We start from the raw sequence: 27,938 nt of genomic DNA, 5'->3' as shown, positions 1-27,938 counted from the left end.
GTTTCTATGCCAAAGAATTTTAGTCTCAGCCAGTCTCCGTTATGTACCTGTTCCATGTGTTTGGCAACGGCGTTAGTGCGGTCTTTGTGTGTCGGTGCTCTAGCATGTTCCATAATGCGTTTTTTCAATTCTCCTTTGGTGCTTCCCACGTACATGAGTGGGCATGGACATTCTATTCCATATACAGTGAATTCAGTTTTACAAGTTATGAGTTGACGTATTTTCCATGTTTTATTGTTTGGTCATTTTCCCTCTTTGGTTGTTTTTGCAATTTGGCACATTTTGCACCCATGACATAAAGGGGGGGGGGCCAAAACGTGTTTTCCCCATGTTAATTTCCATAGGGCTGTCGACCGGCTAAATGGATTTCCACCAACTCGGCAAAATTGTAGGGACTGGTAGCCCGATGTGCCTTTGCTATGCCTCAAGATATGTGCTCCAGTGAATTTTGAGTAATTTAGGTTAAAAAAAATATATATATCTATGGCCGCGCCCCGGTGCTCGCTATGCGAGTTCGCGCGTGGAAACCTGATTGGCTCTCGGGTGTCTGTAACCATTCCAAACAGTCCGGAGCTGCCCCCATCTTGTGTCTCTGTAGGATCGAGACACAAGAGGTGGCAAAAACAAAGGGGGAAATGATCATAAGGGGGCAGAGTAGACCCCCTCCTGACCCCCTAGGTTTGATGTGGGGGCTATAAAAGGGCCCTGCGGGCAAAAAAAAAAATGTTGGGGGGGGGGGGGGATTTGCGCGCGGGGAGCGTCCGGTACGCGCACCGCGGAGCGTACCAGGGAGAAAAGAATGATAGAGTTTTTTAAAAAATGTAGCCTTTTTTTATAATTTTGAGGTAGTTCTAAAAAGAACTGTTTTTTTTCTTCTTTTTGTTTTATTTTTTTAATGTTTTTTGAACATTTTGTACTTATTTTGGCTTTTATGAACTATTTTATATATTTTTTTGTTATTTTTACGGGGAGAAGCAAAAAACAGAATTGAAAATGGCTCAACTGGAGCAAAAAAAAATCAGTAAAAAATTAGGGTTTTTGGGGCAATTGTGGTTGTCACCAGCAAGGAGGATGAGCTTTATGCTCTGTTCACCATAGGAGATGGTCTTACCACCAAAAATACATGTAATTCTGAATTCCCCAAACCGTGGTTGTATGCAAGGGATCGTCTCCCTTGTCTCTGGTCCCGATGGAGTGGGTTGCTTTCTTTTGGAGGTGGTGGTTGTAGATTGGGGAGGGTTACTAGCCAGTTCTCTCACCTCTGCAACAGAATAGTTGTTCGGATGCTTGCGCTGCATGTGCCTAATCAAGGAATAATTACCGAAAGAATATTTTTTGTTAGGGTTCCCCCTTGAAAGTTCCATGCCACAGATTAGGCAAGTCACCTTGGGCGCATTGACTTTTTTCTTGCCCTCTGGGATTGAAAAAAACTCCCATGCAATGTGCTGCCTTGGCTTGTATGGGGTATTGTCTTCTGGCAGCCACCTTCTCCCTTCCTCCTCCTCCTCTTCTTCTTGACCACCAATGTAATGTTGTGGTGGTCCTCTTGGTGGTGGTGGTGGTGGTGGTGGTGGTGGTGGTGGTGGTGGTGGTGGTGGTGGTGGTGGTGGTGGTGCAGATGCTCCAGCTGCTGCTGCTACTGTAGCCATTTTAAAGTACAAAATTTTTCTCAAAGATGTTCAAACAGGTCTTCCTCAGTCAAAGGACAAAGTCAGAATAAGGAAAAAAGGTGGGGTCTTTCATCATTTGGGGAATAAAATGTCCTGAACCAATGAAAAGTGTTATTTTCAGGTCACATGACCCGGGCTTTCATCATCTAGAAACCAAAACTGTTCTGCACCAATGAAAAGTGTTATTTTTAGGTCACATGACCCGGCGCGGTTACGCGACGCGCCACGGGGCGCGTCGGGTAAGCGCGTCAGATGATTACGTTGCGCAATCGTATTTGCTCGAGTATTTCCGGGTGCGCTTACGCCGTGCGTATCACGCGGACGCGGCTACGCGATACGTCATGATGTTTTCGTTCGCGGCAATAGCGCTAACGGGACGCTCACCGGTGCGCGACCCGGGGCGCTCCGAAAAAATGCGCTTTCCAGTGCGCACACCGGGGCGCGCACCGGGAGCGAACCAGGGCAAAAAAAAAAGTATTATATAAATATACAATATGGGATTCATTATAAAAAATATTACATCTCATAGGTTTGAGGCCCTATATATAGTTAGGAATTAGCATTTAAAAAACCTATGAAATTCACTGAAAAAAACCATAGGTTTCACACCAGTTATTGTTAGGAATTAGCATTTAAAAACCTATTAAATTCACTGACAAAAACCATAGGTTTCACACCAGTTATAGTTAGCAGGAACTTTTACTCGCATAAAACCATTGAAATTCCCACATTATAGTTAGTTGGACTCACTATAACTTGCGCGTGCAATGCACTGCTGATGACGTCACATATTACATCACTCATGACATGGTCAGTGACATATATATTGTAAGCAGCTTTTGGAAATAAATGTAACTTGAGTTGAACTCACGGTGTCAGTGCCATCCTTGATTGGAAGGAACGCGGCTTGGTAACCAATATATATATATATATATATATATATATATATATATATATACACAATTCACAGTCCTGTTCCGCTGCCTCAAATCAGGACCAAGATCCAATCTGCCACACCGGATACCACAGGTACAAACCACTCCACAGCGCGAGGATGAAATATTCTCAAAGTTTATTCACACGATTTCGCCAGCATGACGCGTTTCGGTCACTCCACGGTGACCTTGATCACATGACGAACAAAACCAATGAAAATGTATATATAGGGTTTACCAATCAACAAGAGGGGCGGGAGAAATAATGGAAACTGAAAAAATCTTTTCATGCACATCATCCTGTCATGGAAAACAGACAAAGAAATGGATATAAAATTACCTAACTATTTACAATCCATAATCTGATCACACTATTCGTACGCACAAACTATGTACAACCCTATGTACAATCCATCAATTCATTATATCATTGTTGCTATACATTATGTACACGTGAATCCATCGAGATTACTGTTTTCATATATTTACAAACCCAATGCCGTGTTACATTACATATATTTGCAAAATCAAAAGATGGTGCGCAATTATATTTCTTGTTCAATATATAAATTTCCCCGCTCACAAACCCGAGTTGATTGGTATTAGAACCCCTAACGTGACCACCTAGTGTGCAAAAAACGGGGGAGGAAAGGGCAAACCCATAACCTAAAATTCAAAAAAAGGATCAAAATAAGTGATTTGATATGTGACTAGTTATTCAAGTTTTAACACACTGGTCAAAAGTATAAAAATTGGGAGATACTCATGCTTAACCATGTTATGCCAATTAGGAGGTTTGCATGTGCAAGAGTAAATACAACTACTTAACCTACTTCCCAACCCTAAATAAAACGTGACTATAGTACTTGCAAATTGGATACCCCATACAGATAAATACCGAAGTATATATACAATCTCAACTATTAGAGATAACATTCAGACATAGTGCCTTAAGGGTATCAAAACGTAACAGTTTGAACATTACTTTACAGCTGGTAAACACAGAATTCAAAATGGAATGGATCAAAATGTCCAAATTATAATCAATGATGTGTTTAAAGAAAGATATATACACACAAAAGTGAGGGGAACTGATTTAACCCACGGGGGTGAAAGCCTCAGACACCACTGCAGCATAAAGATGGAATTCTTATTATGGATGCAGGTATGATGGTACATTATGGACTGCCCACACTTCTTACAGGTCCAATAAAACTCAGCTGGCCTTCCCCAAAATTTAAAGACGCTAGATAGTGGTTATCCGGAGGGGCTGGATAATACACCTAACCTAGTCAGCATAGCTGAATCATAGGTCGTGATGTTATAAAAAGCAATGAAGGTCCTCCCCTGTATTAAGGCCGTTTGGGATCCTCGTGTCCAATAGTAAAATGTACTTGCTTTCTAATTGTCTGAGGGATTTCTCCCTGTTACCCCCTCTGATGCTCTTAGGGACTCCATCAATAATATAATAGCTCAGGTGATTTACATTCTTCTGATGTACTAGGCCAAAGTGCCGAGCCACAGGGTATTTCTCATCTGCGTTTATTATGGCCCTGAGATGCTGGAGTATTCTATTGAAGGCCTGTAGTTTAGTGCTCCCAACGTACCTGAGCCCGCAAGTACATTGGAGCACATAAACTACAAACTCAGACCGGCATGTATAGTGCCCCTTAATGGAAATAGGGGAAGCCTCAAAAGCAGTTTTGTATTCCTTAGTGGAAACTCCAAACTTACAGGCCCTACACGAAATACAACGATAGAAACCTGACTTCTCAAATAGACCCTCCTTTTTGGGGATAACCTCTGGGCTAGTTCTTACCAAGGCATCCCGCATCGAGGGTGCCCTCCTGAAAGTTAAAGTGGGCTCTTCAGGTAACAAGGGTGCAATTGTGATGTCAGTTTTTAATAGTGGCCAATGCTTTCTGAGAATGCCTCTCAATTTTCTCTCCTCACTATTAAACGTGGTGATCAATCCCAATCTATCAGGGACCTCAGATGATTCTTCCTGTCTGGTTCTAGCAGCAGTAGTTGTTCCTAAGTACACTGCTCGGTTTAGCTCATTAGCCTTGGACATTGCCTCCCTTAGGGCCGTGGAGTCATACCCTCTGGCCAAGAATCTCTGGAATGCTTCTGTCTGGCACTTATTCAGGTCCTCCTCAGAACTACAAATCCTGCGAATACGCAGGAATTCCCCATACGGGATGCTTTTTACGAGGTGACCTGGGTGCGCACTCCCAGCGTGCAAAATAGAATTGCCCGCTGTGGGCTTTCTATATAGCCTGGTCTGGAGTCTCTCATTCTGGACATAGATTTCAACGTCCAGAAATTGGATTTTTTCTTTACTTATTTGAGATGTAAATTTCAAGTTGAGCTGATTCTTATTGATCTCTCTAACAAATTCAGCTGCAGAATCCACAGATCCCCTCCACACCAGACAAACATCATCAATAAAGCGCCAAAAATGCGAAATTCTGTTCTGAAATTTAGCCTCCAGAGAACCCCTGAGGACATGTTCCTCCCACCACCCTACATGAAGACATGCATAAGTGGGGGAAAAACATGCCCCGATGGCCACTCCTCTTAGCTGCTGATATACTTCTTTGTTATATAAAAAGTAATTGTTATTTAAACAAAGTTCTAACATTTTCAACAGCATGCTACTATGTTGGGTAAAGGCAATGTCACGTTTGCTCAGAAAATATTTTACCGCATTCAGCCCATCCTGGTGTGCTATGCTGGTGTAAAGCGAGTCTATATCCAACGCTATTAAAACAGATTCATTGTCCCATACTACATCATTGATTTTGGACAAGAAATGCCCCGTGTCCTTGATATAAGAAGGTAATGCTTCCACAAAATCATGCAGAAAATGATCTACATACCGAGACACAGATTCTAACAGACTGCCTTGGGCCGAGATAATGGGGCGGCCAGGCACAGGGTTTGTTTGTTTATGTATCTTCGGTATTAGATAAAAGAAAGGGGTTATAGGGAATTCATTTTTCAAAAAAGCATGTTCTTGTTTACTTAATAGACCTTCACGCCTCCATTCATTTAAATCTTTGTGTACTTTGTCCTTGAGGCGCAGAATGTCTATAAAGTTGCCCTTTCTGTAACAAGATGTGTTACTTAAATGACGTTCCGCTTCTGCCATGTATTGGTCTCGGGGCCAGATGACAGTGTTGCCCCCTTTATCAGCTTTATTGATTATGAGATTGGAGTCACTCCTTAATTTTTTGATGAGTTTGCTGTATTCCTTCTCCATATATCTCATACGTCTCTTCTTGCGTGTGGTGTTATTTTGTAGCTTCTTCAGTTCTTCCACCACCATGTCCCCAAATGCATCAATGTTGTCCTTTGGCATTATAGGGCAGAATGTTGATGGTGGTTTGAAGTTGGTGACACATGGGAGATTAGTTACTATGCCTGCCCTCCTCAGATTTTGTTGAGTTACTCCAGATACGAAATCTTCTTCTAGTGCCAGTTCCTGTGCTACCACCAGAGCTTTAGTATCGGAAATAGAAAACACATTAGAGGGCTATTAACGATGTCGGTTGCTTTAGACTGCGCACTTGATAGTTTGAAATGTTTTTTTAACTTGAGTTTTCGTATGAATTTAAATACGTCCACCCTGGTCTGCACATAATTGAATGAGTTTCGGGGGCAATATGACAGACCCAATGACAGGAGTTGTAATTCAGCTTTGTTTAGGTCGACCTCAGACAAATTGATGACAGTGTTGCTTTCCATGTTGTTAAATGTATGATCTTGACTGTCACCATTAGCTGAGAGACTTGTTGTAGAGAGCACAGTGGATGACAGGGAAATGGGAGGATCTACCATTTCTTTCCTCTTCCTCTCCCTCGCTTTGGTTTCCCTTTGGCGTTTGCATCGTCTCCTTGCACTGCGCTTTTTGTTTGCTGCTGCTCGTTTATCTTTCGCTGTTGCCGGGTCTGTGGTCGCAAGGTCTTGAATCTGTCCTCGACCATAAAACCCAGTTCCTCAGAGGGCGTGTATTTTGTGGGTACAGGACCCATATTAGACCCCCCAGCGATGTCATCTTCAGACTCACTACCACTGGTGACGGAACTCATTTCAGGTTCTGACAATTCCACCACTTGATTGTTACTTGTACTTTGAGCTGTTACCTTTTGTGCCATCGCTTGTCTTTTCACGTTGTCGAATTTTCGAGCAAAAGTAAAGATTCTACCAGTCTCATAATCTTGTTTGTCGCGTGCAAACTTATATTGTTTCCGCGTGCTGATAGTCTCCTGATGCTTTGCGAGTCTGACATCAATTTCCTCTCGTGTTTTTTTGATAAGTTCTTGATCCTTTTCAGCCTCCAATTCCTTATTAAGGATTTCTATTTCCTGCAAGATATATATATATATATATATACATATACATATACATATATATATATATATATACATATATATGCATATACATATATATGCATATATATGCATATCTATATATATATATATATGCATATCTATATAAATACATGCATAGATATACATATATATATGCATACATATGCAGGTTATGTACAGGAAAGTTTGAAAAACACTAATAAAAGCAAAGCTAAAAAAACACCTAATTACAAACAGAATTGCTTTAACTTAAACGAAGGCGAGACCTATTGCATTTTCAATGCTTGTTTATTTTATCCTAGATGGTGTAATGAACCAAGAACCCTCCAAAATAATAAGTTGTTGGCTCTGATCCTCATCACCAGTGTGTTCTGCTGCATCCTGCTCTTTTGCTTCTGGTTATCTATTGTCAATGAATACTATAAACCGGCATGGTTCAGTTATGCCAGTGGGCGTTATCCAGCACTCACCAAATCTAGATAATCCCTACTTTGGGTGATCAAGAATACAGTAGCAGGACAGTGCGCTGGCAAATACTTTGGGAGGCTTTACCTCAAACTTGCTTAAGTGTACCTGGCCCTAGGTTGGAATACATGCTTGTCTTCTAAGCTCTGTGTATCAGGTGCACAATTGTGACCAGGGAGAGGCTCTGATTACATTGGCCAAATATGCATCAACCTATGGGGCTCTACATGGCCGATCTGTCTAATCGGTCCCATTTATGGTAAAAAGTGAAAACCGTGCCATGGGCCCTAATAAAAGCAATGGAATGTGCTGTCCTGCCATACACTTGCATAGGAAAATGTAGCCTTAATTGAAACAAAGCGGGCCGCTGGGCTTCTTGAGGTACAACTACACCAAGCTCCTGCGCCCCAGGTCTCAACTCCCCACAGACTAAAATGAACAGTCTCACAATTAAGAGGGAACTCAAAACTCCACTTTTGTAGCTCTCCAATTTTATTGTTTTCATGTTCAACTGCTAGCACCACCAGAGTGATTTAATCAATTTTGTTGTACAATATGAATACCAATAATCAATTCATGCAACCTTTTTCACAAACCAATGTGTTTTTAGGGCTCGGGCCTACATCACACTGCGTAGCAGTGTAGGCGGAGCCTAAGAGTCCTTGTGTGAGGGTCTCCGAAATCTTACCTAACACATTCCTGGCTGCTCGTGAATTTATGTCCTTTTTTTTGCCAGCTGCATGGCAATCGGGCTTCGCATTTGTGTATTTTTCAAAGAGAGCACGCAATAGGCCATAGGCGGTAGAGTAGCTCCGCCTATGGCATATTGCGTGCGGTCACGCGCTCCAGAAGGCCATATATCTTCAATTATCTCGGTGTCACGGCCGAGATAATTGTAAACATATGCCTGCAGTGGCGCGTGCGCGCGAGGCCGAGGTTTTTTTTTTTTATTTCGTGCATTTTTCGACGAATATTCCCCTTCAAAGTAAAGCTTCCTTGAGCAAATTTCTGTCCGGTGGCATTATGAGAAACACATGAATATTAGGATTCTGTAAAAAAGAAGGTGCGGCCTCTCAATCCTGAGTAAGCCTCCAGTGGGTGTATTTTGCCCGCAGTCCTGCGTGCGCGCCTGGCGGGCGGACCTGCTTGTGTTTAGGCCTGTTTGGTGCAGCCTTGGAGATCCGTGTAATCCGAAGAGGCGTTCCCGTGAAGTCAGGCTGCTGGGACGGCCCCTTTCCCTGCCCTCTGACTGAAAGGCAGCGAAATAAACACAGCGGCCGGGTTGGGAAGACGAGAGAGAGAGAGAGGGCGAAGCTCAATTACAGGGAACTCCCGACCGGACCGCTGCCCTTAAGCACAAAGTGAAAGCAAGTGGCAGAGTGGAGGAAGAGGCGATGGGCTCCCGGGGATAATTCCTTCCAGAGCTGACTGCTGCTGCGCAACTTTCCGTCACATCTGGAGTCCAGGAGAGAATGCCCCAGCCTGTAAGTTACTTTTCTTATGTGTTTTCGCCTCATCTTTGCCCATCCTCCCCTTCTTGCTGGGTAGGAGTGGGTTAATGCTGGGAGAGTGTTATGCCCACACAGAGGCTTCCCTTGTTTTCTTTGTTATGGAAGAGGGTAGGCTCTCTCGCTCGCTCTCTCGCCTCTTGGTCCCACAGACAGGCTCATTCACTGTACTGAAAGTATCCACCATAGTTCCACTACTACATTCCCCATCTCATTGTGTGCCATAAGCCGCTCAGCTCAACGCTGCAACCCTTGTGGTAAGGTGGCATAGTGGGTTAATGCAATTGTGGCAATAATGCCCCGAATCCAGCGGGACTGACTTGGCGTTACACCCTCGTGATGTTGATAATGCCTGTGTTATTGATTTTCAGAGTTCGAAACAAACGTCTACCGAGGAGGAGGAGTTGTGCTGACATCTGAGGAAATAATTCACATGACAGGCTCTTTAAAATCCACCCAACTGATAACTGCTTTTTTTTTAGGAGAGCGGGTTAATTATTTATTGTCTGGTTCTCGACAGCACATCTTTGTGAGTGCAGAGTGAGTGCCAGAGTGACTGTGAGTGCAAGAGTGAGTGCAAGAGTGAGTGCAAGAGTGAGTGCAAGAGTGAGTGCAAGAGTGAGTGCAGGAGTGAGTGCAGGAGTGAGTGCAGGAGTGAGTGCGAGAGTGACTGTGAGTGCAGAGTGAGTGCGAGAGGGACTGTGAGTGCAGAGTGAGTGCGAGAGGGACTGTGAGTGCAGAGTGAGTGCGAGAGTGACAGTGAGTGCGAGAGTGACTGTGAGTGCAGAGTGAGAGTGACTGTGAGTGCAGAGTGAGAGCGAGAGTGACTGTGAGTGCAGAGTGAGTGCGAGAGTGACTGTGAGTGCAGAATGAGTGCGAGAGTGACTGTGAGTGCAGAGTGAGTGCCAGAGTGACTGTGAGTGCAGAGTGAGTGCCAGAGTGACTGTGAGTGCACAGTGAGTGCAGAGTGACTGCGGAGTGACAGTGACTGCAGTGTGTGAGTGTGCAGGGTGAACACATGGATAAAACACATTGCCATTTACAATGCCATTACCTCTAACTCAAAAAAATCCGAGACCTATTGCATTTCTAATGCTTGTTTTTTTTACATTTGGAGCATTAATTAAAGAAAATGTACAAAGTCAAAGAATATATATGTATTGTGATGGTCTTGTTTTAGCTGAGTGAAAAATAATGTAAAATGAGTGTAAAGACACGCATGGAGATATTGCGGTTGCATAGATTTACGGTTGCAGATGTTATGACAATTCCCATCTTTCCTGTGTTTTTTTCCCTGTAGGAGCCTTACTGGATAGTTCTACATGAACGGATTGTGACTGTCATCAACAGCCCCAGCCTGACGTCGGAGACTGAATGGGTCGGATATCCATTTCAGCTGTTCGACTTTACAGCGTGCCACCAGGCATATTCAGAGATGAGCTGTAGCTACACCCTCGCATTGGCTCACGCTGTATGGCATCATTCAAGCATTGGACAGCTCTCCCTCATTCCAAAGTATGTAGAATTCTGTACATCTGTTTATCTCTTTACATCATTGACATTTCCCCTTTGAAGCAACTCGGAGCTAACCTATGCTATTGGGGTAGGGTTATTTGAGTCCTTAATTCCTCCCAGAAATTAGTTTGCTGTCAAACTTCACCAAAGTGAGCTTGGTGATCATGTTTTATAGAATTTATGGATAGTGCTTTGCGTCTTTTACTTCACAATTACCACATTTTAGTACTTGGAGAAAGATTAGATTAGGAAGGGTCAATGCCAGAGAGTTGGTCGTCATTCAGTGCAGCAATGAGATCTTTTCTGCTGTTTGCTTGTAGGATCTTGATTTGCCGCTGTTGCCTGAAGCCAAACACGTTTCATAAAGCCACTCTCCAGGAATGCTGTAGTAGGGAAACCTAGCAATGAGTATAACATTTGGCAAATTCTTTCAGGTGTGTCTTGAGTTTACATTAAGTAGTGGCATAATTTCTGTTTCATCTGGGCCCTGCTGTGAATGTTTGAGGGGTGCAAATGGGGGTGGTGATGGACTGAGCATCTGAATCAATCAAACACTCACACCCAGTCAGAAGATCTGGGTTTAATCCATCACCGTTCTTTAGCCCACTCTGCCACCCCAGTACAGACATGGCTATAGGCAAATCAGTCTGACCCTGTGCCTCATGGGAACAGTCCAGCCCGAACTGCCAAGCCATGTCTTCCCTGGACCGGAAACAAGCTTCCGAGGACCGGTTTCTGGCATTCCAGCTGTCTTCAGCCCGGCTTGCTTGAATCCAGTGGCAAAGTGAGCAAGGGACTCAAGTCTGAGCATACCCTGCCACACTTATGGCGGCCAAAAGCGGTACAAAAGGGGATGGTGATGGACTGAGCTTTAACTTAGGATGCCTTCTTGTCACTATTACTTGCTGGTCCGGGAATTCAGTTTCACTTTCTCTGCATTCATTTCTCTCTTCCGTGGGGCACAGAGTACCCTTCCGCTGCTCGCGATGGGACTGAGGAACTTTTTTTTCTTTCTTCTTCCCCATCTTCCTTATTGATGAATGTTCACCCGTCCTCCTTACTGAATCAGTATGTGTACCATCACTCTACCACCACAGCCCTACCGCCACCACCCCGCACCACCCTTCCATTCCACACACTACACTACCATCACCATCCTTCCACCACCACAACTCCTACCACTAACCTAATCACCCCCACTCTAACCACCTTAACACTATCACCTTAGCCACTACTTTAACGACCACCAACGCCACCCTAAACACCACCACTACCCAACCGCTAACCACCCCTCTACCCTAAACATTCACTTTAACCACCACCCTACAACTAGCTGCCCCCTCCACCCCAACCACTGCCACCGTAACCACCACCCTACCCGCCCTAACCACAGCACCATCCTACAACTAACCACACCCTAACCACCAGCACCCCCTTAACCACCACCATGTCCTACCCACCACCACTCTGTCTTCCATCTCCTAACCTTCGCACCAGTTTAACCACAACCACCACCACCCTAACTATTAGCACCCTACCACTAACACCACCACCCTGTTACCACCCTGACGACCACCACCTTAACCACCCTACCACCACCTTCATCACCCTTAGCCTGACCACTATCACCTTTACCACAACCACCTTTTCCACTCTCAACATAACCGCCACCATGCCAACCACCACCACCCAAACCACTAAACTAACACCATCCTAACTACTGTCGCCCTAACTATTACCATCAGCCTAGCTACTACCACCACCATAACAACCCTAACCAGCCGACCACCACCACCACCACCCTAACCACCATGCCACCTTAACCACCACTACTTTACCTTAATCTCCATCACCATACTCTAACCACCATGATCACCAAACCCTAAATACTCCCACACTTTCTTAACCACCTTCACTCTACCCCACAACCCTAACCATGATCTCTCAACCACCACCAGCCCCTCATCACGTTATCCACCACCCTACCTTAACCACTACCACTAACCACCACCGTACCTCTACTACTGCCACCACCACCCTAGCCGTAACCACCACCAACCTACCCTAACCACTACCCTACACACAGCCCTACATGTTGAGTTTTCTATTCTGTGCCTATGTGTTTCTGTTCCTTTGTACTGCAGGTTGTTCTCCTTTTTGTGTACTTCTCCCACCTTGCTTCATGTTTCTTCCAATTTTGTTCTCCTTGATCCTTTCTCCACCAGCGCCATGCGTGTGGCTTCCATACCTGCTCTCCTTGTTGAATCCCTCCACCTACATTTTTTTTAACACTTTATCACTACCTTTTTCTTTTTTTTGTCAATACAATTTGTGTCAGTAAATAAAAAGCAAAGATACCCTGGACTTTTTGTTGGCACATACAATTGTGGTGCATGCAGCTACATAATGACACAGCCACTATGGCTGCGCTAGGGAACTCTTTGTTTTAGGTTCCTCTTTACTAATTCTGCACAGCAGCTGTAAAAACCATTGGCAACACCTATAGTTCCCAAAGATGAGACCTGTGTGCTCTGCAGAAAGGCCAATCTACTGACAGGCACTTTGCTTTGGTTTCAGCGTCAGAATACGAGCTCTCAATCAAAGCCCCTCAGAAACACCTGGCATGGTTCAACGAATGCATGGAAAAAACCCACAGAAAGAAACACGATTAAATAGCTAGTGTTTGAGGAAGGCAAGATAAGTAAAATTTGAAATAAGAGAAGAACTAAATCACTAGACATGCATCCGGCTGAAAAAAAATGAACAAAGCCAATAGATCTCACATAGGTGAGACCAGTTGGTTTTGCCAATGCTTGTCTGTTTTAGAATTTGTAGCACTTTCATTTTCGACTATAAATTCAAACCTAAAAGTACGAGATGGATAAGCTACTTGAACCTGAAATCAAACAACTCGACGTTTCTAAAGAACGGAGTTGGATGATTTTGGACCTGGCCGTCTCTGCAGGCTTTTGCCTATACCCTCTGCTTTTTGCTTAGTTCATTTTTCCTGGCCTTAGGACTCTGTGCACTTTACCACTCCTACCCAGTGATAAGGTAATTGGGCTTTTTCCTTAAAACATTGTAGATTTGCTTACACCCAGCGGTCATATTTAATGTACTTGCAAGTCCCTAGTAAAGTGGGGCTACATGTATACACAGCCTGTAAATTAAATGCAACTAGTGGGCCCGCAGCACTGATTGTAACATCAACTTAAGTAGCACTTTTAAAATTGACTCAGATTTGCCATTGCACTTGTGTGGGCAGTTTTAAACTTCCATTTCGACCTGGCATAATACATATGTTGCCTGGCCCAAACCTTCCTTTTTAATACATATAACTCACCCCTAGATTAGGCCCTGAACAGCTCAAGGGGCAGCCTGCAGTGTATTTAAAAAGTTGGACTTCCTATGAGTTTCATATGTTGTGGTAGTAAAAAACTTTTACATTCGTTTTCCACTACTACAAGGACTACCTCTCCCATAGAATAACATTGGAATTACCTTACTACATTTAATAAGTGTAATTTCCAAGTTGGAATAGGTAACCAGTTCATGTTTGGTGTCTCTGGAATAGCTAATTTAAAATCCTAACTTATGGTAAAGTCGGATTTTAAATTTCGATTTTGATAATGCCACATTTAGAAAGTTGCCATTTTCCTGTCTTAGCCCCTTAATGCCTGTACCTGGATCACATGACTGGGTGTAGCTGGTAGTTGGCCATTTCCTTGTCAGCCACACCAATAGGGGAGATTAGTTATGCCTGGATGGGTGTGATAGAGGAGCTGGCCACAGCCCCACATAAACTTGAGTAGACTGTGTCCTGCCTCCACACAAAGGGCTGCATACCACCTGTAGTTTATTCTGGAGCGAGGACAGGGAAGGCAGAATGCCTTTAGACTTACAAGGGAAACCCCTAGAAGCTTCTCCCCTACTTCAAAGGCACAACTGGGTATAAATACTGGACCTCAGACACCAACTCTTCAGTACACTTATGGCCCTGTGAATACTCTGCCAGGAAGGAAAACTGCTGTGCTGCTGAAAGGACTGCCACTCTGCTAAACTGCTGCCCTCTTGTCTTGGGAGGAAGACCTGGACATGCAACTTCATCTTGAATCCATGGCTCCCAGCGTGATTCGAAGGGCTAGTCTGCTGGCCTCCTGACTGGGGACAAAAAAAAGACTCCTCTAGGTCCTGCACCAGCTCCTGGACCCAGCACCCAGCTGCAGCGAGTTCTTGCCCCCCAACTGGTGCCCCTCAGGTCCTGGACACTTGGTGTGGCTCAGTGAGCTGAAATCAAGCTTTTGGCCCTTTGTGACCACGAACAGCCCAGTTTGTATCGAAACCTCACCACTTACACCGCGATTCAGCACAAAGCTCTGTCAGCCCAATTCTTCGTGCTCTAGCATCAATCACTCGCGAGGGCTACCAACGCAGAGCTACAGCAACGCCTGCTCCGGGATGCAGGCTGACTCTTTGCGCTACACCAACAGCCTCCAGCGATGCAGTCAGTGACCCTCCTTGGCACTCTTCAGTGTGAATGGGACTCTTGGCATGAACTTGAGAAGGTAAACTCCAACTGGGCTAACCTGGTGACTGTTGTCGACATGTGCTCAATTGCTGTCAGCCTGAAATTGTGACTTTAACCTGGTCGTGCATGATCAGATATCCCAAGTTAGCACTTTATACTTTTTGGCACTATGTGCACTAAATTCTTTAAAAATCATATCTCTGGTTCTACTGATTGGTACTTTGTCATTTTGCTCTTGGTTTATTTATTACATTTTACTCTGTCTACTTTGGTGCTGGATCCTTTTTGTGTGGTGTTTTCACTATATTACTGTTTGAAGTGTTGCACAAATACTTTACACAGTGCCTCGAAGTTAAGCATGACTGCTCTGTGACTAGCTTCCAGAGGATTGAGCACAGGTAATTTAGGGTTGGCTTGTACCTGACCCTGACAAGGATTGTGGTTGCTGCTTGACCAGGGTTTACACGCCAGTCAACCTACAACCCAATTTCTCACAGATGGCATGACAAAGTTTAAAAGGGAGAGGGAATGGAGAGAAAGCAATGACGGGTTGGTAATAGTGACATAGAGAGAAGGTACATGGAGGAAGCAGAGAGAGAGGCATAAGGAGGGAGATAAAGGAAGGATATTGGAGAAGGAGGGTGAAAGCTGAGGTGCATAAATTACATAGAGGAAGCAGAGGAAAGACATGGTGAGGGGGCAGAGCCATCAAACTATAATCTGAAGTCGTCCGAAGTTAAGTGAGTGTCTTATGTCTTTGTATTCTAGTATTTGGGGTTAAACATTTACAATTTCAAATACAGGATTAGAAATCCCAAACTGCAAATTAATAATGAGATTTGATGAGCCAGGTACATTTGAAATGGGAAAAACTGAATTGTCGAAGAAAAGAGAGATTGAAAATTAGGTGCAGATGTATAAAATGTTGAGAAAGAAGTGAGGAACCCGAAGGGGGTAGAAAAGGGTATAGAGGTGAAAGTGAAGGGCCGGAAAAGACGATTTGGGCCAGAGATAAGAAAGGAGGGCAAAGGAAGGAACATAGCAAGAGGTGGCAAGTGAGAATGGGTAAGATGGCTAGGAGCATAGAGCAGGGTGTGCAGCCTCCTTTGATAGTTATTGCATCCCAGTCATCCCATTTGTGCTCATATCATCCACGTTTATCAGATGCATCTACCAGTCGTGCTATCAAACTACCTTGCATCTTTCCAGAGGATAAGCCTGCTGTTACCACATTGCATGCATCAGTACTTCTCCCTGTGCCTGCATCAGACTACCAATCTCCTTGATTTCCTTTTGCAACTATCAGCCCACCCTTACCAACCTCAGTTTGCCCTCACTTGCCATTGACAGTTTCAAATTACATTTTGTCTTCCTGTACAGGGTACCTGGCAGACCACAACCAGCGGCCACATAGCACTCCCTCCCCCAATACCAGCCCACTACTTACAAACTCCTTGTTTTTGACATTCTGGGTAGAAATCCCTCAAAACTAACACAGTATATGGTCATCTCATCCAGTACTAGTCTCCTATCGCTTCCTTGTGTACCCCTCCTTTACTGATAACTGTCCCCAGGGACTGCTTTGGTAGACCTTCATGTATCTTTAGGAGTTGTCCCCCATTACCAGGGTTCATCCACCTGCCACTTTCTTAGTGTTGGTGCCATTGCCAGCTTGAAGGCCTATACCATATACTGTTCAATAAGGCCTGCATGACTACATTCTGAGCATCATGCCATGAATACCCTTCCTTCATCAAGATCACTTCCAAATTGCTGGCCTCCAGAGTTCTGTTACTCCTTAGCTAGGCATTCTGTACATAAATAACAATGTGTTATACCAGAGCACGGCATTGCCTTCTCCTCCAATATCGAATGCACCCCTCAAGCCTCCATGATTCCCATCTTGTCAGTAGTAGTGGTGCATTAGCAACTTTAATGCTTTTCCTCCTCACATAGTACCAGTCATCTTTTGCTATCTTCCATTTATCTTCAACTCTCATGTTAGTAATTCCATGCTTAAGTACCTTCCCTCAGGTACCATTGTGCCCAACATTAGCAGTGATCATTCTGAGCAACCTCTACCCACTTATGACTTCCATGCATTAATACCCTTTAGGAATGCAGCATCTAAGCCATCCGTGCATCTAAGACTGTGCCACTTCCAATATGTGCTGGGCTGAGAGGTAGAGCGAGGGATTGATTGCGTGTGTGTGCTCTTTGTTCTGTCTGTGTTGACTATTTGACATCACTTAGACTATCTTGTGTGTGATACATCTTGTGGTAGTGGTATTATGGAACATAGTAACTAATTCAACACTTTACACTGGTCTTCTGCTTCAGCTCTAGGTTTTATTGATGGCAATTATGCACCCCATTCCATTGCATAGGTAATTGTAAAAAAAATATATACATAATATTTATTCTAAATACTCATGAAGTTGGTCAGAAAACGAAAGCCTTCATACGATTTAATGTAGAAATGTGCTCCATGTATAATTTCTCAAGTTTAGTTTGTGTTGTTTCTAATGTTATACAGGTTCCTTGCTGAAGTGCTGAATCCTTTAGTGAAGACAGAATTCCAGTTGCTCTACTTGTATCACCTGGTGGGGCCTTTTCTACAGAGATTTCAGCAAGAAAGAACTCGATGCATGATCGAGGTATTTACTCTTCTGTGTGCTTTCAAACTGTCTCACCCCATGCTTCATTACTGCATTTCTTGTGAAATTATTACCAGTAGCAACTGAATACTAAACAAATCCTGAATAAAATGACTTCCTCAAAACACTAGTTACTGAAAAACAACTGCATTCCGTACATAAAATGTGATTAATAAGTAGCGGGTGATGCTTGGTAGCATTTTTTCTCACAGTTATGCATTATTCCGGAGGTGCTCTTCAAAACATTGACCCCCCCCCCCTTTATGGTCCTTTCCTTCGTTGTGGCATGCGATTACTCTATCTCATATAGCACACAGATGTATCTAGAGGTCAGCAGCCATAGGGGTGGTTTAAGTGCTGTGTTATATTGCCTCATTTGAGGGATTTGTTAGCCTTTCTCCGCCATCACATTACATCAATATTCCCTGCTTCATCCATGATTTTCAGGCAGAGGACCATGTTTGTTGAACTTGTTGAAAATGGTGATGTTGACACAAAGACCTTCGTATGAGGTCCAGCACTGCACATGAACCCTTTTTCTGGAAAGTATTGCTCCAGAGACCTCCATTTTATAACAAATGCTTCATATCTGTCAAGGAGGGGATCATCTTCAAGTTCCAGATCATATGAATGCGGGTGGTGCCCTCTTACCAGTTTCAGGGCCTGAATGGAGTGTCTTGGTCCTTGTACTATGAAACGAGTGACCCTCGTTCTCTTTATTTGAGCTGTCTCCACTGGTTTCCAGTTTGTGCTAGATAATCGTGCCTGCTTCGGCCAACTCAGTATTCCTCCTTCTTGGTCAATTAGGCAGAAGGTTTGCTGTCCAGCTCTATAGTTGCAGAATTTTCTTAATTGATACTTTTACTCCCTACGTTGCTGCAGTTCAACAAACATTAAAAGATGCCCAGTTTTCATGATTCTTCTTTGTTTCAGTTATCTCTTCTGGTCTTGCAATTCTTGTGCTAGAGAAAAAAAAATGATCCAATCATTTTTTCTAAAAGTTCCTTGTAAGTTCTAGTCGTATTTATGAGCGGTTGTGAAGAAAGACATTGTATTGGCCGCGTTGCATAATTTATAGATTTTTAAATTGTATCCTGTCATCAAACTGAGAATCCTCAGGAAGTAAATGTTTGTCGCATGTGTGGCTGTAGATACACAGACCCTGCCATCTAGTGTTGAGCTCTGACAAGATAACCTGTAACTCATCACTTAGTCAGCAATGTGCATGTATTCCATTGTTAGATTGTTTTTGTTTGGCTTCGGACACATGCCAAAGAGACTCTTGGGCTTGTCATGTTCCAGGTTCATTGCTTAGGCCTCTACAGTAATACTCCTAGATTCTCCTGGAACACGGCGGGCCTGGCTGATAAAGTTTGTGATCCCACTTGGCTGTCTTTTGTCAAGCAACATGCGGTGATATGCCTCCAAGAAACATGGTTGGTAGATGGAAAAAATACCCACATCGAGGGATATCAAAGTTTCTTCACGCCAGCCGAACCATCGAGTAGTGGAAGAGCAAAGGGTGGCCTAGCAACTTACATTAATCTGGCTCTTATTTGTTCAAGTCTTAGAGTTAAAGAGGGGCAAATATACTTTGACCCTGATCAATTTCTATAATGCAGTGAATCAACGGGGAGAGTGTAATTTACTACAGTTGTGCGATTTTTGGAGAGTCAATGTGGGGAATTTGCCGCGCCACATATTGATTGCAGGTGATTTTAACACCCATCCCCGTGGGAATCCAGGAGTGACGCCCATGGGATATTTGGGGTGTAACAGCCTGAAAGGCTTCCACTTCGATCACTCTCGGCGAGGAACCCAACTTAACATCCTGATGAACGAATAAATTTAGTGGCAGCCATGTCCGTGACGGCGGAGCATACTCTTTTTCATGTCCCTACGTATAAAGGTAACATAAATGGATCATACATAGATCATATCCTATTATCTGCCGACCTTGCCAACTTTGCCTCAGATTTTTTGTATCCAAATGAATTTTCATTGTGATCATAACCCAATTTCCATCAAACTGGGTGGAGGCATCTTTGAACTACGAAAGCGACGCAAAGGCCATGGGACTTTAAAGTGCATAAACTGAAAGCGTCGCTTGAAATGGACAATGGTGAACAGTGATAATTTGTATATTTCAATTAATAATCTATGTAGTTCTGATCTCTCACTTTGTGTGTCACCTACATCATCCCCTCGACAAACCCTGTCTGCATTTGATGGGGTTGTATCAACAGTAGGGTCTTTGTTAATGGTGCCAGCAAATGGGCATGTCGGCAGTAATCCAAAATGGTTTGATCATTCTTGTTCTAAAGCTAGTCGAGACCTTAAGACTGCCCTAAAAGCTAGACCCAGAGATCCGGCATGTATTAAGGTTATGCGCTCCAATTACAATAAAACACTTGCGACTCGAAAAAAAGAGGTAAAGGCAAGTACCTGGGAGTCCCTTTTAGATCCCAAAATTTTGGGTAATAGTGCAAAGTTCTGGGAAATTATTAATAAACCTTTGTTTGACCATCCAAGTAACACCGTTCTTGGCACAAATATCCCAGAGGAGGATTGGGTCACCCATTTTAGTACTATCTTTAAAAGTAACGAGCCATTAGCTGAGTATAGTTTTGTCACTCCTAAGGAGATTTTTTTGCATTTTTCAATTAATGAGGTTGAAAAAGGAATCCAAGGCTTAACCTGTAACAAGGCCCCAGGGCCTGATGGCCTTCCCCCAGATCTTTTTAAATCTTGTCCATCACTATGGGCTCCTGTCCTTACCGCTGTAGTTAATGCAGCAGCGGCCTCTGGTTGCCCAAAGTCGTGGGGGATCTCCACCATAGTACCCGTGTTTAAAAAAGGTGACCGTAATAGCCCTCACTGCTACAGACCAATATCTCTAATTAATTCTGTAGTAAAAGTAGTAGGGGGCATAATTTTAAACAGGTTAATAGCATGGGCAGATGAAAATAACATAATTTCCCCGATTCAATACGGCTTCAAGCCTGGTCACTCAACGGTCACCCAGTGTCTGAACCTGTATATGATTATAGGAAAATACACCATGGCCAGGCAAGGTACAATTCACATGGCATTCATGGACCTATCGTCGGCCTTCGACTGTGTAGACCGCGGTAGGCTATGGGATGCCATGGCAAAAATGGGAGTGGAGCAGAGTTTGATTAATTTGTTGGCCGATATGCATTCCGACACAAGAGCAAACGTCCGTTACACACAAGATCTAAAAGTAACGAGGGATTTCGGAATTCATCGGGGCGTCCGACAAGGGTGTATCTTAACTCCATTTCTCTTCAACTTATACATCAACGACCTGGAAGAGCATCTTTTAAGTACAGGAGCAGATTACCCCTATGTCGGACGGAAAGGCCTACCGGTTCTGCTTTATGCGGATGACGCAGTCCTGATATCCAGGACTGCAATCGGCCTGCAAACTCTGTTAAACTCTTTCCACGCCTTTATGAAGTCCCGGGACCTGAGTATTAATAACTCAAAAGCATATGTCATGAAGGTAGGCCAAGGGGAAAAAAAGCCAAATTCCTTTAATGTCAACGGCGAAAAAATACCTGTAGCTAAAACATTTTCCTACCTTGGTGTCTTCTTTGACTATCAATTAAATTGAGGACCCGCAGTAGAGAGGAAAACGGGCGAGGTAACCGGATCAAATGCAGCAATACTTGACTTTGCAAGCAAAATGGGTAACAGTCCAGTGGCCGCACTGCTTCAACTCTATCAAGCTAAGAGCACTGCTATTGCATGTTATGGAAGCGAGCTATGGGGGTATGCCTCCCCTGGAGGCTTGGAGGTTGCAGAAAATCGTTTTTTAAAACGGATTCGGAGGGTTCCAAGGGGAACAGCAAATTTTTCAGTGCATGAAGAGCTGGGCATGCCATATTTATGCGACAGGATAGCCGTAAATCCTTTACTTTGTTGGCTAAACTGTTGGCTAAATACTGATACACCCCATACACAACAAATCCTGCAGGAAGCTTTAACATGGGATAACAGGTTCAAAGTCCCTTGGATTAAATATATCAGTAACTATTTCTCTGAACTAGGGCGCCCCGATCTTTTTGTAACTCCAACGTCTATCACTAAATCTGATGTTATCTTTCTGAAGAAGACCTTCATTACATCTAGGTATTTAGCTCGGGAGGAGGGCGAATTAATGAAAGACAGTGTTCTGAAACACGTGCTATTAAAAACATCTTTGTGCATGGAACCGTACCTGTAATGGCCCTTGTCAGGTTATGATCGCTTTTTGCTGACGAGGTTTCGCCTAGATATATTCCATCTTTTATTAGCCGTACCTAGGGGGGCCCATCGTGGCCAAGTGTTGCCAGCTTGCGGCTGCGACGAAAAGTCTCCGCAAGACCTGGCACACTTTCGTTTCATCTTCCCCTTTTATACCGTACCACGGAGGCTATATCTAAAACCATGCCTCAAACAGCTGAATTTTGCACAAATCAAACCAGCACTTTACTACCTTCAACTTTTAAGCTGTGATTGTACTTTATTTGTATGTAGATTTTTAAAATTAGCTCTTAAATTCAGGAAAAGTATGGAGGGGTAATTGTGTTGCTGATAGATATATTTTTAATTAATATAACTTATATTTTTTAATGTATATTCTCCTTGTGACTTTGTACCAGATGCTGCTTTTAATAATGTTTGGATTTTATGTGCTAAAGTATGTTTACTGAAATGCACTTTTATGGTTGTTACTATAAATAACCGAATAAAGTTATTTGACTTGACTTGACTACTCCCAGTTCCATTATCATCAGACTTCTGCAGTACTTGTATCCAGTTTCTTCTATGTTTTGGAGACCACAGTAATAATAATAATAATAATAATACAGCATTTTGTAAAGCGCGAACAGCTACCTCACGGGGAGGTGTCCCGGCGCTAAGAAGAACACAGTTAATCCAGATTGCTGAAGTGAGGGAGTTTAGCGTGGTTGGGCAAAGAGCCACGTCTTGAAGCAATATTCAGAGGGGGCTTGCTGAATTGCTGGGGGCAGAGTATTCCTCAGTGTCGCAACATTTGCCGAAAAAGTTCGACACCCCAGCCGAGCCCTTTTTGGCAAGTTGAACGCGGCAATTGGAGCGAAGCACACAGGCCTGGAAGTTTATCCAGTATTAGGGGTGTCTTTCATAGATTCACATGCCTGAATCATTCCCCGTCGTCGAGACGGGAGCCTCCGGTACATAAAAAAGTAATGTCCTATAGACATACATAGAGAAAATAGGCCTAAGGGCCTCACCTTAGTAGCCTTTCCTTGTCCTTATGTAAAAAGGACTAAACTCTTAGAGTCAGCCAATCAGCTATGACCTCCCTCTAGAACCTTCCTGGGAGGAGCCTCAGTCCCTCAGATTTTCTACTGCACGTTGTGCTAGGGAGACTCCAGCCTGAGCTCTCCTCAGGATTCCTTCAAAACCATCTACTTAACTTTTGGAAGTGATTTCTTCACTCTACATCTCGTCAGGGATTACTTCTGTCCACTTTTTCCTGCAGTAAGTGTTTTCTTTCCACTGCTTTCTACAATGTCTGAATCCCAGAAGAAAGCCCTTTTCAGGGCCTGCTCTTCATGTGGGAAGAAAAGGCTCCATGTGGAAGATAAGCATGCCTTGTGCTTATATTGCCTTTATCCAGACCACGTCCCTGCAGACTGCAGAATATGTAGGTCTTTCCCTAAAAAGACCGTAAGGGACAGGGAAGGTCGCCTTCTCATCTGGCTTGACAGGCTTAAAGACAGAGACAACCTGGAATCTTCCGAGGGTAGTGTTTCTAAGACCTCAGAAGTCTCTCAGAAGCGGCCAAGGGTAGCTTCCCCTGGCCCCTCAGACACTCCTCCTAGGAAGGCACAAAAGAAGTCTTCAGAGGCAAGATCTACGACATCTTCAGTGTCTGCCAAAGATTCCCAGACCTTTAAGAAGCCTGCTCAATCATCTAGCAGACATACCCAGAGGACTTCCTCAGTGACCACCACTGTGTCGACGACGACAGCGTCGTCACCTTCACCGTCGACGACGACAACTCCATCATCGTCGTCAGCGGGTAGACCTATTTCATCTGTTATACTGCTGAAATCGTCGTCGACGTCGAAAACCTTGACGAAGATTACACCGTCGACGACGACGTCGTCGTTGAAAAGCCCACTGTCGACGACGACGTCGATGATGAGCCCACCGTCGACGATCCCGACGACGAAGGCGTCGACGAGGGCATCGACGGCAAAGACGTCGACTACGAAGACGTCGACGACGGGCTCGCCGTCGACGAGTGCACCGACGACGACAACATCGACGTCGAAATCATCATCGTCGACGACCAAAATGCCGTCTACGGAGATACCGTCGACGAAGACCTTACCGTCGACGAAGACACCGTCGACTGATGACTCGTCGTTGACAATGGCCCTTTCTGAGCCTTGGAAGAAATCCAAGCTCGTAGAAGTGTCGTCTCTCACGCTGACGCCGTCGACGACACCAGCAACGACAGCAACTTCCACATCAAGTTCTGCGTCTGGCAAGATTAACAAACAGCAAATTACGCCAGAAACCACGTTTCCGAGCAAAGTGCAAACACAGCTACCTTCAGAAATCTTCCATACCTCTACTGTCAGAAGCACCCTGTCGGCGTGAACCTTCTTGTGGCCAAAGAACCCTGCTGAATCCCGCTGACACCGAAAACCCCGCTGGTTGAATCCCTCCCGCCGCCGCAGTCTCCAACCTCGCGCGGCCGCAGTGGAGAGGGACGCTGGTACTACAACTCCCAGCATTCCCAGGGGCGGAAGTGACCTCGGCGAGCAGCGCGTCTGGAGGCGCATAAATTAAAGCACAGCTCCGGTGGAGCGGGCATACCTTTACTGTCAGAAGCACCCTGTCGGCGTGAACCTTCTTGTGGCCAAAGAACCCTGCTGAATCCCGCTGACACCGAAAACCCCGCTGGTTGAATCCCTCCCGCCGCCGCAGTCTCCAACCTCGCGCGGCCGCAGTGGAGAGGGACGCTGGTACTACAACTCCCAGCATTCCCAGGGGCGGAAGTGACCTCGGCGAGCAGCGCGTCTGGAGGCGCATAAATTAAAGCACAGCTCCGGTGGAGCGGGCATACCTCTACTGTCAGAAGCACCCTGTCGGCGTGAACCTTCTTGTGGCCAAAGAACCCTGCTGAATCCCGCTGACACCGAAAACCCCGCTGGTTGAATCCCTCCCGCCGCCGCAGTCTCCAACCTCGCGCGGCCGCAGTGGAGAGGGACGCTGGTACTACAACTCCCAGCATTCCCAGGGGCGGAAGTGACCTCGGCGAGCAGCGCGTCTGGAGGCGCATAAATTAAAGCACAGCTCCGGTGGAGCGGGCATACCTCTACTGTCAGAAGCACCCTGTCGGCGTGAACCTTCTTGTGGCCAAAGAACCCTGCTGAATCCCGCTGACACCGAAAACCCCGCTGGTTGAATCCCTCCCGCCGCCGCAGTCTCCAACCTCGCGCGGCCGCAGTGGAGAGGGACGCTGGTACTACAACTCCCAGCATTCCCAGGGGCGGAAGTGACCTCGGCGAGCAGCGCGTCTGGAGGCGCATAAATTAAAGCACAGCTCCAGCTTCGCGGGACGCGAGCGGGACGCCGGGCCCTCTGTGGCCCTCAGTGACCGAGGTAGGCCGGGCTGGGCCCAGTCCCTTATATTTTATTCACTGCTTTGTGATTCTAATTGCATCTGTGCCCATCTCTGTGGGAGGGCATTTTGATACAAGTCTTGTGATAGTTACACTGCACCCTGGTCCTACCTGTTTTGCCAGGGACCGCCTTGACTCCAGTTTTTTTTTTATCCGTTTTAAGTTTTTACATTCCTATCTGCTGTTGTGGAAAATGTCTAAAACTCTACGATCTGGAAGGGTAGTGGGAGAAAAACCTGGTCGGAAATTCACTCTAATCCGCACAAGAACCAAGTCAGTAAACAATCCACCTTTGAAAGGTCAATGTCAGTTATCCGAACTCTGGGATCTACCTGTTATAAAAAAACTTAATTGTGCGACTTCACATAACTCAGATTCTAAAGTCCTGGAAGTACAGGAAGTTCACTTACCAACTACCTCTGAGACCCGATCTCCTCAAGTCCAGCAGGGGGCCTCCCAAACTATAGTAGGGGGGTCCCCCATTCGGGATCACACAGATGGGAAGCTGATGACTGTAAGCGAACCTATGCACACTTCATCGATCCCGCAATTATCTACGAATGACAGGCCAAGGGACGACCCGTCTGCACTATCCATTGATCTGGAACTATGGGGACGCTACGTAAGCCCGGCTAAAGTGGAATCTCTGGAGCAACTTAAAGCTCAGAGGGGTGCCACTCCTTCAGGGTTAATGTTGTATAGTAGCACCCCGTCGCTAAATAGACATGAAATATCTGACTTGCTCAACTCCTCCAAGAGCCCTGACTTGAATCTCCTGGATAATATTTGTACGGCAGAAGCACAAGAAAAGCCGATCTCAGAGTCTATGATCGCGCTGGAACAACTGCTTGCTTCAATTCTGCTGCTTCTAGGGAAATTTGTAGGCAGCTCGGACTGTATCCTTGAATCAGTTACCCAAATCTTAAAATTATTGCTGCAGAAAGTGCCGGACCTAACTAAGGCCTCCTCCCCCAAGTCTGAACAATCCGCACCGGAGGGGAAATTTAAAGCCACTAGAAGCGAACCAGTTAGGAAAAATGAAATGCCCCTCATGGGTACTCATGAGGAGGTGCCTCATACTGCAGCATCTAACTGTATCAAGAATATAGTCCTGGAGATAGAGGAGGAGGATAAAGTCTTGCCCAGCCTCAAACCGGCTCAGGAGTTATTTCCTATCTTTGCCCCGGATGGCGGAAAAGATCTCCTGGCCGACAACCCCGAGGTTACTGTAGAAAAAAGAAAATACGGTAAACAAATAACTACCAAAGCCAGCAAGAGGAAACCAGTTCGAAAATATAGAAAGAAGAAGCAACGGAGGATCATTTTTCAAAAATGTATAGAGGAAAGGGGGAATGAAACAAGGAATGGGGAACCCTCATCTACTTCCTTAAAAGTGGACATGGATGTGAACCTAACCACATCAACATCTGTGGAGGAGGAAAATGATCAAGGCAGCTTGCCTCCCCAAGAGGATTTTCCACAAATTGAGGACTCTTTACCCGGCTCTCCTTCTCGGAGTGCACTAGGAGGATTACTCTCTCATCCATCCGGGACCTTAAACCCTTTTGCCCCTCCCTTTGTGGTAACAGTTGACTCTGTAAATGCGCGCCCTCCGGCCTGGCCTAAAGCAAGTATGTCTAAGGCACCTGCGGATGTGCGTATATTAGACTTTGTGCCATTATTTGATACTGACCTCTTACTAAATAGAGCCTGGCTTCTTAAGCGTTTTAGCGAGGTTGAATGTCTCTATCATATTCAGTCTAGAGACATAGATCTGGTGACTCTGTTGGGAGGTAGTCGGGTTTTGAGCATTCGGGTGAAATTCTTTTCCCCTATTATAACAAAGCTGATACTCGAACAGGCTGAAAATTTTCAACGCTTAGGCATTGATATTCTGCCTATCGCTACCCCAGGCAAGCCAAATTCTTTTGATAATCTGGGGTTGAGGGATGGTGAGCAAAATGGGGTAACCTCGCCTCTGAGAGACCTGAAAATTTGGGTTTCCAGGGGAAAACGCTCAGTATCACGCGTGAAGCCTCTCCCACTTGTTGAGAATTCCACACTTAACGACGACCGGTGGAATTGGCTTCATAGTGCATTATCCCAAAAAAATAAGGATAACCCCAAATTGTTCCAACACCTTTAACCCAGCCTTAAACATAATTTCCTGGAACGCGGCTGGATTTCATTGCAGCCCGGAGAAAATGACCTTTTTATCCACTCTGGAGGCTGATATACTGTGTATCCAGGAAACATGGTGCATAGATAGGTTAACGCCTTTAAATGATTTCTTTGTTTTGGAAGTCCCGGCTGCGCCCTCTAAGAAAGGGCATGCCAGGGGGGGGCTTGCCTGTTTACTATCAAATAAGTTTCAATGGAGATTTTCCCATTACATCGATCCCAGTAGACTTTTTCACACAATAACATTGGAAAATATGTTTTATGACAATGTAAAATACTCTATGGTAATTTTTAATGTGTATATTCCGCCTGAGGAATGTTTTAACGATAAACTGCAGCGGGTTCTCCAGTATATGGATAAGGTAAAAAATTCACCTCCTTTCCCTGTAATTCTGCTTATTGGGGATTTGAA

General features: G+C 44.8%; 1 protein-coding gene across 4 annotated transcripts in view; it reads left to right on the top strand.

Annotated features, from left to right (window-relative positions):
* MED23 (mediator complex subunit 23) overlaps positions 1–27,938 on the top strand; it is a 583,151-nt gene that overhangs the window by 531,320 nt on the left and 23,893 nt on the right. For all 4 annotated transcript variants that reach the window (XM_086927430.1, XM_086927429.1, XM_086927428.1 and 1 more), the window contains 2 exons: positions 10,255–10,469; positions 17,534–17,654. In XM_086927430.1, the coding sequence (XP_086783556.1) occupies positions 10,255–10,469; positions 17,534–17,654 (336 nt within the window). The remainder of the gene's footprint in view (positions 1–10,254; positions 10,470–17,533; positions 17,655–27,938) is intronic.

Source organism: Lissotriton vulgaris, chromosome 6 (assembly GCF_964263255.1).
Source record: "Lissotriton vulgaris chromosome 6, aLisVul1.2, whole genome shotgun sequence".
Classification (NCBI taxonomy): Eukaryota; Metazoa; Chordata; class Amphibia; order Caudata; family Salamandridae; genus Lissotriton; species Lissotriton vulgaris.
The sequence above is the reverse complement of the archived record's forward strand: the minus strand, read 5'-3'. Positions and strand labels throughout refer to the sequence as shown.